The sequence below is a fragment of the Lycorma delicatula genome, chromosome 12, assembly GCF_047948215.1.
Source record: "Lycorma delicatula isolate Av1 chromosome 12, ASM4794821v1, whole genome shotgun sequence".
In the NCBI taxonomy this organism is placed as follows: domain Eukaryota; kingdom Metazoa; phylum Arthropoda; class Insecta; order Hemiptera; family Fulgoridae; genus Lycorma; species Lycorma delicatula.
This window is the reverse complement of record NC_134466.1, coordinates 15,477,252-15,489,576: the sequence shown is the minus strand read 5'-3', so window position 1 is coordinate 15,489,576 and position 12,325 is coordinate 15,477,252. Positions and strand designations below refer to the sequence as shown.

At 31.6% G+C, this 12,325-nt stretch overlaps 1 protein-coding gene across 1 annotated transcript in view; it reads right to left on the bottom strand.

Annotated features, from left to right (window-relative positions):
* Positions 1 to 878: 878 nt before the first annotated feature.
* The window catches only part of LOC142333444 (uncharacterized), a 37,002-nt gene continuing 25,555 nt past the window's right edge, over positions 879 to 12,325 (bottom strand). Inside the window, exon 3 of the mRNA XM_075380549.1 lies at positions 879 to 3,189. Coding sequence (XP_075236664.1) covers positions 2,876 to 3,189 — 314 coding nt within the window. The 3' untranslated portion in view covers positions 879 to 2,875. The remainder of the gene's footprint in view (positions 3,190 to 12,325) is intronic.

Sequence of the window (12,325 nt, the reverse complement as noted above, 5' to 3'; positions counted from 1 at the left end):
TTTATTGGTTTTAGATTTATTTTTTGATTTTTTTTTTTAGTTGATTGATTAATCCAGTAAGAAATTAAATAAACTATTTTTAATTATTATACAAAATTTCAATGATAATTTATAAAATCTTTATTTTTTAAATGCTGATTGAAAGGGCAAAATCAAATTTGAATTATATTGTATATTTGTTTTAGAAGTGTTCTTTTTTTTAATAACAAACAAGTTTTAATAAAGAATTATTATAATATATTAAACGGAAGTAATTTTCTGTCAATGAGGCGAGTAAACTTTAGATAACGCTCTGAATGTTGTAGATACATAATTTAAAGTACATTCCGATTAAATAATATTGTCGACTATTTCCTACAGTGTTAGTTTTTTCATTTCGTTAAAATTAAACTATTCATCATTTTGTATGTAGCAATGTACGCAGATCGATGTCATTTTCATAATTTAAGCGTAACATTTAATAATGTCAATAATTTTACTATTAATTAATTATAATGTGTATATTCCTTGTACAAAGCCGAACTGACACGGCGATCTGGGGATATATTCCTCTGTTCGCTCTTCACCATGCAAGGACACTCACAACCGTAGGTTCATGCAAACCTAAGTTCACGCGTAATTTAGTTTTATTCATGTAGTTATTTACTCGCTATGAGTAATGTGTATGAAATATACAATAATAATGAACATACATTTTTTTTTTTACTCAAAAAATCATTCATTTTCATACACTTTTTATACTATGTTGGTTTTAGGCGGACAAGATACATATAAAAAATTATTTACTTCATTTTGAATTATGCGTACTTATACGTGTAAAATTGTCAGTCCGACTTGTACAACCGATATGTCATTATTTACATGTTTATATATATATATATATATATATATATATATATATATTTTAGTTTGTTTTTATATTTAATCTATTACACGGGCTATTGGAATAATTAATTAAAAGTAGAAATAAAATAATTTTTATAAACTTAATAAATAATAATTATATTTTGTACATCGATACATTTGTTGTTTACATAAAAATTGTTGATGTAATTTATTGAATCGAATATCGCGGCAAAAGTGTTTTCCTTTTGCTTATTTGTGTTCAGTAATTAACGATGTAAATATTAAATTAAAGGAATTTTTTTTTAGAACGGAAAAAAATTAAAAGAATTTTTTACGACTGTTTGTTTATGAAAACAAATCGGTTTAATTAAGATGCCTACATTTGATGAAATGAACCGTAAACTATCTGATCATCGTGTCCGATATTATTTAACAAAGAGTTTATCACGAAAGAAAAAGGTTTGTAAACTTACGAACCGTTAGTTGAAAGGATATCGGTAAATTATACGTAAAATGTACCCCGGTAGTGCAATTTAAACGATTATTTCGTTAAGATATATAAAACTTTAGTGTTCATGTAAATCTTAAACAGATACATATATATTTTTTTTAATAACCTTTAAACCTTCCTGATGGACGGTCTCAATATGAAGACCGTTAACAAATTATTATTAATAATACTAACCGTTAAATTACTATTGCGGTTTTCGATAAAAGTAACACATTTTTTACGTATTTTATTTATTAGTCGTACGGTTACAGTAGGCTGAATAACGGCCTAATAATAATTTATTTTTGTATAATTAATATTAATGAATTTTTATTTGTAAAAAATGCCATACTAGAACGAGAATCGAACCCGGAGCTTCCGAAATGAAAGAGAATACAATTTTAACAACACCATAACCCGATTTCATAATTTTTATTAACACAATGGAAAAAATCCATTAAAATAGTTTGTATATATCTGTTAGAAAAGATTACAGTCGTTTCGTGTAAATACAGAATAAAATGTAAATTTCGTAATAGGTCTACATCTGTGCTGTATACCTATGAAGTGATTGTATTTTTTTTCCTGTCGGACAGGGGAATTTTAATGAAAATTTGTTTTTCCTTCCCTATACTTTTACCATCCCGATTTAAATTAAAATTATGTACTTATAATATTAACATTGTTAAAATCACGGGTTGCAGTTAAAAAAATCCATATTAATTTAGTTCAAGTAGCAATTAAAAAAAATAAATAAATGAATTAAAAGAAAATGACAAACTATGAATAAAATTCTGTTCGTTCTAGTGAAACAATAATTTTTCATAAAATATCTTAACAAAATTATGGAACCCTAAAAATGTTGTGATAAAATACTAACGGAAAAACGAAAATATTTTCTACGTATAATTTCTCATAATTTTTTTCCTATTTCCTTTAAATAAGTTAAAAATAACGCAAAATAAAAATAATGCTACTTTTAATACGGTAAAATTCAATTTTTTTGGAATTATAAAAATTAAATTTTTTCGTTATTAATAATTTATAAAAAGTAACTGTGTAGGCAAACATTTTCTGCGGTGACACATAATATAGTGCGAGATTTGGAAAAACTTAATAAACAACCGGCTTACATAAACGGCAGCAGCGTTTACCGTAGTTACTCGAACAGTTTCTTTGGTGCTTCACAATTTTTTTGTTTATTACTGAACCAATGTATGTACGAGTCGATCATATAGGCTCGTAAAAGTTTCTGTATTTTTGACAATGAAAATATAATTTGTTTGCCGGATCCAAATCTTCTATTACGTATTTTATTATATTTGACTTTCGTAAGGAATATATTTTTAAGTTTAATCGGTTATTTATTTACTCAGTTATGTAAAAGAGTATGTTTTTATCCTTCATATTCCGAAATATACAAGTTCTATTTTACTAATATTTTACTTTGTCGACGTAATTAGGTACACACAAAACAAATGTACAATTAATTTTTTATAAACGGTTTTTTAAAGAATTAAATTTGTAATTAATAATAGATTAGTAATCTGAGAAATACTTTTTAATAAAGATAAGTAAAATAAATAAAGGCAGATATAAACTTTTTATTTTTAACGATGCGCCAGAACTATTACAATTTGTTTCTCTAATACCATATTGGTTTAATTGACGTCTTGATAACAAGTTTCGTACACCTCTTATTTCGAGCTTATCCAAAGATCTTTTTCTTGATAAAATTATTGTGTACAATTCTGAATTCGGTGAACAAAATGTTAATACTACATGACTAGCGACCGCTTTCATTACTTGTACTACACCGGCAAATTGTCTGTAAGTCTTATGTACCATAGAACCTAAAACAGTAAACAATTCTATAATCAGAAATTATTTAAATTTGAAATAAACTTAAACTAATATATAGTGTTATAATTTACGGAAAGCATAGAGGAAAAAAACATCGGTTTTATGGACAACAATATCGTAATGATCAAAAATAAATTATGCATGCGTAAACGTAGCGACTGATACAGTAAAGTTCATCATTTGTGAGGTGTTCTCGAAGTAAGCGCCGTTATCTTAGCGGGTGACTTTGGTGTGCTTTTTATATAAAAAAAGAAATCGTAGAATAGATTTCAAACCATCAGTTTCTTTTTGCGTAAAAGGTATAAAAACAACCTTTCGGGTGTTAATTTCTGTTAAATAAAAAGAACCTTTTATTTCCTTGTACAAAGTAAAGGAAGCATTGAAACCCGATTACAATGCTTCCATTGTAATCCAAATCCAATTTTGGTTTTCAGATTTCAACGGAAATATCTATTTTGACCATCCCTGAATGCATTTTACTAGTTTCGGCGTGATGTCTTTTCTTTTATTTTTAGAGGTGGAGGAACCCCATTTACGGGTACCTAGGCAGTGTCGGGCTCGCTAACAGGTTCCGCAAGATATTATTAGGAGGTGGGTTTGTGTTTCTGCGCACTACAGACTAAACCTACACCCATGGCTATCCACCTCAACTGGAAACCGCTTATGCAGTATTATTTCGAGAAGGGGGAAACGCCCGCTCACATAATCGGACACCACAATCAAAGGAACACCAGTACACAAATAAACACCAATACAATCACACAATCAACACAAAGATACAAAACACTAAGACACAGAAAAACACAATTATGCCCCCACACACAGTCGGCTGTCAGAGGCAAACACTAAAAGCACACAAATGCACAGTCAAACAAATTGCGGTACACATACACGCGCACACACGCACACGCACATGTACACACACACACCCAACATCATGCACACTCTCAGGTATTTACCACATACTTACACAGAACTTACCAGGACGTCCACCACAGTTTAACCTTCAGAAGAGGGGAATTTACCTACGGGCCCACGTCAGCGGAGTGACCACGGGTTTATTGCATCCAGTCAACCCCCACAAAGTCGCCCCCCCCCTACTTTGTGGTGTATCTTTCCATTTGATTGCAATCGACTTGACCAGAAATGTCCAAAAAAGCCCAAAATCCAAAAAAAAATTAGAAGTTATTAATAAAATAAAATTTTACGTACTTCTCATTAAAAAAAAAAAAAATGTGTATATGTAATTTAATAGGCGTACACAGAAGTCATGTGGTGTCCACAATAGAAATTTTTTGTAATGTCCCCGGAAGCTATTATCAATGCCGTTATCAAACGTGTTATGAAACGCCTGTTATGAAAAGCGGCCTTATCACGCTTCCGTTGCTATTTTTGTAAATTACCAGACCGTTTGAAAAATCTTCCCGCTAATTTATTTACGATGTAATTAAAAGATTTTCATTTATGTAAAAAATATTACTCGGTTGTTGAATTTTTAAATAATACTAAGTAAAAACAAAAACACTGATTTTTCTAAATTTTGTTCAACGCGTACATAAATATGTGCTCAGAATAATTTTCTTCAGCGCTATTTGAATTTTAAATTATTTCGAAGTAATTTTTTATATCTAATGTAGTTTATTTACCCTTAACTGTGAAGGTAAACCTTTTTACTTGCTTGTACAAAGTAAAGGAAGCATTGTGATCGCGAAAAACTTTTGGTTTTCAGATTTCAACGGAAATATCCATTTAGACCATCCCTGAATCAATCTTGACTAGTTTCGGTGTCTGTACGTACGTATGTATCTCTCATAATTCAAAAACCATTGCCGTAGGATGTTGAAATTTTGGATTTAGGACTGTCGTAACATCTAGTTTAGTACCTCCCCTTTTGATTGCAATCGACTGGGCCATAAGTGCCCAAATTAGTCCAAAATCCAAAAAGATTTGAATTCTGAACTTTTTGTTAACTGCAGTAATAGGCCCTAATTGAAAGTTTTTTAACGATGTGTCGTAAGTGGAACTTATTTTCATTGATTCCTGAGTTACAGCCAAATAAAATTTTAATTAATGAAATATTTGGCTCTAACAAGGGTAAGGCACAACGATTCGAATCTGATTTCATCTTCCTTTTTTTAACTTTTTTTTTAATTCAAATATATTGATTTATTAATAATTATTAACTTACGATTGTAAAAAAATTTACGAAACATAATAATTCAATAAAAGCAATAAAAAAAATATCAAAAAATATCATTAATGAAATAAAATGTTATGTACTTTTCATTTTAAAGAAATGTATATATGAAATTTAATAGGTGTAGAAGGAAGTCATTTGGTGTCCACATCAGATTTTTTTTAATAGTAACACAGTATATTACGAGATTTTAAAGAGGTTAAAAAACAAACGGTTTACATAAACGGCAATGTTGCCGTAGTTACCCGAACAATTTCTTTGATGCTTCACGATTTTTTGTTTAATTACTTATGTGTTTTGTATTTAAATTATAAATTCTTACTTTAGTCGTATCTATTTTTTATTTTATAATTTATCTTATAATGATGTGATCTAATATAATGTATTTTTTTATACCGATCAGAATACATGATTTATTATTTATCCTTTTTTTGTGTCGACTTATCTGTCTATAATACTTCGTTTAACATATATAAGATTTTCTCCAAACAAAGATGTTTTCTTTTTTTATATTACTGCCATCAATTTTCACTCTTCCTTCTTCTCGATACTACAATATTTTTCACGGTGTAAAAGAAATATAATGCATTTCACTTTCTCCATTCTTTTTACCCCTAAGTGTTAAACACCTATTAAAATTTTCTTTCTTTTTCCTGTTTAGCCTCCGGTAATTACCGGTCAGATAACATTTCAGAATGAGGATGATATGTATGAGTGTAAATCAAGTGTAGTCTTGTACAGTCTCAGTTCGACCGTTCCTGAGATGTATGGTTAATTGAAACCCAACCGCCAAAGAACACCGGTATCCACGATCTATTATTCAAATCCATGTAAAAATAACTGACTTTACTAGGACTTGAATGCTGGAACTCTCGACTTCCAAATCAGCTGATTTAGGTAGACGCGTTTACCACTAGACCGACCCGGTGGGTTAAACCTATTAAACTATGTTTTCCCTTTTTAACGGATCGTAATTTACATCCGTGTGACAACACACTCCCGTAGAATATTTGGCAAACCTCTTTTTCAAATTAATTTTTTTTATTTATTTGTAAAATAATTCGTCTAATTTTTTATTTTATTATATTTTTACTGTTATTCAGTACTGTAAACTCATATATCGTGATGCGGACTGAAGGCTATTTTTTTTTTTTTTAGAAAAAGTGAAAATAAACACGAGTTAATTTTTTTAATGTTATTTTAAATGTATTAATTTATTTCTCCTTGCTATTTACAATGGTGACGGCTTCTTCAAAACTTCGAATTATATTCGTTATGTAGGTATAAAGAGGTATATATGGTGGAGGCTATATCTTTTTTATATAAACGGTAACGTTGTGTTGAAAATTAATTTAGGCGTGGTGGACTAAAATAGAAGAAGCGTAGGTCACCCTGGTTTATCTTAATTTAACGTACAATGCCACACTTAATTGGTGTACGCATTTAATTACTTTAAAACGGGCTACTTAAGCTTTTATCTTGTTTTTAAACAGCAGACCGTATGTCCCCGTAATATCTACGTAAATTACTATTATTTTTGTTGTTACTGATAATAATTAAAATATCTTTAGACTATATTTATTCTATTTAATAGTTTTACAAAATGTTGAAATTTTTTTGGAACCGATCTTTTCCTGAAATAGTTTTATTCCATTTATTCATTAACAATATTTATTCTGATGATGATTTAAAAAAAAATAATACTAATAAAAAAATCTGACAACACAATTGTAGGACTTTCCCCTCACGCGGCTTTCCCAATTTGAAGAACCTATCTGCGATTTAGAAGATAAAATTAAACACGACTTATTATTTGAGGAACTTATAGCCAAGTTAGAACACTTATCATTAAATTGAGTATCGAATACTATAGACTTATTAATTCTGTTCTTTACTCAAATAAAGGTCTTTCACACCCAAGTATTAACAAATTAAACGATATTCTAAAATTGACAATTTATAAAATACCCAAAGGATTACAGTTGCCGATTGTAGTTTGATATTCCTGTCGTTGTTCCTGATGCACGGCTTACACGCACATATAAAACGCAACCAAATCTTATATTGGTAGGTATTGAAATAATAAAAAGGCATGTGTAAATGTAAATGTAATTTTTATTATTACCATCCATTACCTTACATTTAGAGTAAATGTTGGAAGTGGCCGCCATCTTCTTGAATACAAGCTTCAATTCTTTTTACAGCGTTTCTTGCAACTTTTTTCAAAGTTTGTGGGTGGATATTTAATACAGCTTGTTCAATATTGACTTTCAATCGTTCAAGTGTTCGTGGTTTGTTGCTGTAGGCTTTTTCTTTGAGGTAACCCCAGAGAAAAAAATCCGCCGCAGTCAAATCTGGAGATCTTGGTGGCCACAAGCGTCGACCGATAACACGATTACCAAAGAAATCCTCAACGAAATCAGAAGTTGAACCTGCGTAGTGCGATGTCGCACCGTCATGTTGTAGCCAGCAGTGTCTGTCTTCCTCTTCCAAGAGTGCGATGAACTAAAAAATAAAATATCCTGATATCGTTCTGCATTAATGGTGTACTCGAAAAAAAATAGGACCGATTATTTTCTTCCGCGATATCGCGCACCACCACGCCCGACTTCTGCGGGTGAAATTGTTTTTCGTGATAAACGTGGGGATTTTCAGCGCTGCAAATTCTACTCTTTTGGCTGTTTACGTAGCCGTCCAAATGAAACCGTGCTTCATCTGTGAAAAATAACGAATCCATAACGTTAATTCCCTCACGCAGAAATCGGCGGAACCGTTGACAATATTGTAGCCGGTTTTCTTTGTCGGGCTCAAGAAGTCGATGAACCGTTTGAATGCGAGAAGGTCGTAATTGTAATCGTTTGGTCGCCCGATGAACAGTCGATTTAGACAAATTAATTTCAGCAGACAAACGTCTGATCGATTTATTTGGCGAGGAGAGTAATCGGTCTTTGATTTCAGCGACTGTATCTGTATTCAACACTGACGCAGATTTTTTGTGTTCTTTGTTATTAACAGAACCATTCTCTCTAAATTTTGCAACTAAGCTTAATACTGATGTTTTGTTAGGAGCTGGTTTATCCGGGTACTTATGGCGAAATAAATCTTGCACTGCAACCACTGATTTCGTACTGAAGTACGACTCAACAATGAAAACACGTTCATCTAGCGAAAACACCATCTTGTCTCTAGGAACACACTGAACGTTATGATTGCATTGTTGTTACTATCGGTAGTGTTCTACTGCGTCGCCGGGATGTTCAGATGTTGGACGAGTGCATTTCAGTAACGAGTAGGGGAGTAAGCTTGACTTTTGAAATTTCATGGATGAGTGATTGATGGGTTGCGTTTTATATGGGACACTCTGTATTTATCTTTTTATTTAAATATAATATTTTTTCGTTTATTTAATTCAATGATCCTAAATAAAGCGCGCGCGTATACCGTATTTAATCCGCGCGGGTGCGATAGTACTAACGGCGACGGTCGGCACTAACCAAACTAATGTAATATCATGACTTACATAGAACAAATATCGCTTGTTCAGTCGTCAGAGTGGAGTAGCCGTGAGGCTTAACGCACCAGGTATCTATTCGACCGGCGATCGAGTTCGAGACCAGGTCAGACCGAGTTATTTTTTTTACACTTTAAATATTATTCATTTATTTACTTCTACCGCTTACCTATGACGTCACAAAATAGCGGACTACTGCAGCAGCATCTTTGAAGCGGGGATGCGATTTTACAATATTGCAAGAAAAATATGTCCTTAATTAGGTAAATCTCGAGATACCGAGTGTGACGTTGATCTACAGCCTCACTTCCTTGACCTTTTAAATTGAAAATTTAATAGCATCAATGCCTCGTATATAGAAGTAATCTGACCAAATTGGTCAAAATCGGTCCAGCTGCTCTGGAGATATAAGGCGATTTAGAGGCCAACACCGAATACACACACACACACACACACACACACACACACACACACACACACACACACACACACACACACACACACACACACACACACACACACACACACACACACACACACACACACACACACACACATACATACGAACATTAACATCCGGAAAATTTTCATCCGGTTCTTTGGGTGCTGGTGGAAGGTAGTTTTTGTTTTTAGTCCGCGTGTGGTGGAACGTTCCTTGTTCGTTTCCTTTTCTAGTTTAGTCGGTGGAAGGAATATAAGACTGTTTAATTGCTTTTTCAATAGTGATCAGAAGAGGGGGTAAAGCAAGGGCTCTTTGATTGCCAAATCTGTCCAAAAAGATGCTGGAAGGGTGAAAGAGAAGGTAATTAGTAAAAACGAATTAAACTATTTAAATTAAGCACCGTTGGACTGTAGTGTTTTTAAGCGTACATTTTATTAAGTATCTAATTGACATTTTATTATTTATTTGGTTAAACCGTAGTTTACCGTATTCTTGAATGCGATAAAGTGTAGAATTAGATCGAAGCTATTCTACTTTATTCTTTTTTTTTCGGTTCTTTTAATTTACACAAAACTTTAACCGTGGCCTTGAAAAGGGCCAGAAAATAATTTTCTCCAGCTGCAGCCCAAATAATTTTAGCTATGAGCCGCCACTGCACGTAACATGAAAGAATCCAGCGCAAATAGAAATCTGCTGTATTCGCCTGGGTGGATTTTTGTTGTAACAGAAATACAAGGGAGTGAAATTTGTTTTTAAAAATTCCTCAAGACATTATGGTATTTTGTCCACCAGAATTATAGGTGTAATTCCTAACTAAATTTGTTTTCTTACATATCTAATAAATTAAAATGTTTATTCATTTTCTTAATAATTTCTGTTACACATATTTTTTTTTTATATTTTCTTACATATTTATAAATAATTTATTTTGGTTCATTACTAAAAGTAAATATTTTATATATTCATAACATATCAGATTCAATAAGTAAAAAATTATGAAATGACAGAAGTGTGGTGGAGTGGTCATAAAACAATATACTTTTCTTTTTACTTCCTTATACGAAGTAAAGGAAGTATTGTGATGGCGAAAAATGTCGGTTTTCAGATTTCAACGGAAATATCCATTTTGACCATCCCTGAATCCATTTTGTTTAGTTTCGGCATGAAGTCTATACGAACGTACTATGTACCTTGCATAACTCAAAAACGATTAGCCGTAGGATGTTGAAATTTTGCATTTAGTACTATTGTATCCGGTTGTGCACCTCCTCTTTTGATTTAAATCGACTAAACCAAAAGTGTCCAAAAAATAGCTCAAAATCCAAAGAGATTTGGATTTTGAACTTTTTCTTAACTACAGTAATAAGTCCTCATTGAGAGCTTTTTAACGATATATCTTAAGTGGTACTTATTTCCATTGGTTCCAGAGTTATAGCCAAATAACATTTTAATTAATGAAATATTTGGATCCTATAAGGGGAGGGCACATCGGTTTTAACTAGACTTCATCTCTTTTTTTTTAGGTTTTTTTTTTAATTTAATTATATTGATTTATTAATAATTATTAACCTCTGATTGAAAAAAAAGTTTAAAGATAAATAATAATTAAAAAAAAAAATTTAAAAATATCAGAAGCTATTAATGAAATAACATTTTATGTACTTTTCATTTTGAAACAAATGTGTATGTGTAATTTAATAGGCGTACAATGAAGTCATATGGTATCCACAGATTTATTTATTTCGATATTCTTCTCCAAAAATATATTAATATTTTCTAGAAAATCACTACCTCTGATGTGATTATTCATCGAAAGAAATTTTTAAAAAAATCTTCCTGAATTAAGTTTTTTAGAGTACAATACCTGAAAAATATGGAATATTTTGATGCTAAAGTGTCGGTGTTACAATCGATAGTCAAGCTAAAATATTACAATTTTCCAAATATTTTATATTGTGATCCGAAATGTATTTTGCAATTTGTTCAATTTGTTCAATTCGTCTAACGCAGGTAGAATCTGAGAGTTATAGTTTCTTAATTTTAAATATTATTTGATTTTTATCGTTAAATTTATCAAATATTACTCCGGAAGCACTTATTAAACATTCCTTTACAGCCTCTGCGTCTATAAACGGTTTCATATTTTTGCTAAGAATGAAATAAATTTCATACGATGCTCTAGTCATAGCTACTTCTTGTGAAATCGCCATTTGTTGTTCTCGCAATCATTTTATGAAGGAAGATAATTTTTCACGCCTCATTACAGATCCTGCCAGGAAAAGTGTCATTTAACGATCTGCGTTTTGTATTATAATGACGATCAATATTACATTATTTTAAAATGATAGTTTTCCGACGAATCAAACCACATTGCTGAACCTTTATTTGTTTAAAACGACAGAATATTCCTCGTATCAATCGTTTTGAAATCGTCTATTCCTCAGAAAGATTTCCCTTTGTTTTTAGAAGTAATCGTGGGATGTTAAATTATACTTCTGTTTTAAAATAATACGTTTCAAACAAAAATTTTCTTAATATATTATTTCAGAAATAATAGTCGATGAAATTTAATAAGATAAAACAATAAATTACCTCTAATCTAAATAGGTGTACATTCACACAAAATGTAGAACAAATAAATGTTTTTAGTAGAAATACTGTACTAGAAAACTGGTGAAGAAAGTGTCTCCATTTCGCTACTTATATACGGGCAGCCAAGTGACGCCCTTGTCTCTTTGCCCTTCAAATGACGGCTACCGCCATATTCAGATTTTTAACAATTTAAATTCATAATTTTGCGATCGGGACTCATATTCTTCGCGGTCGTAGGTTGAGTACGGTTGATAAAGATCATTCGTTCTCAAAGTGGGCGATAAAATCCCCTTGTGGGTACTAGAGGCCTTCAGGGGGCGGCAGAAGGCCCACAGAAAATTGGGGGCGTTCAGGCGGTCTAGGAAGACGATGGCTGATTTAAAA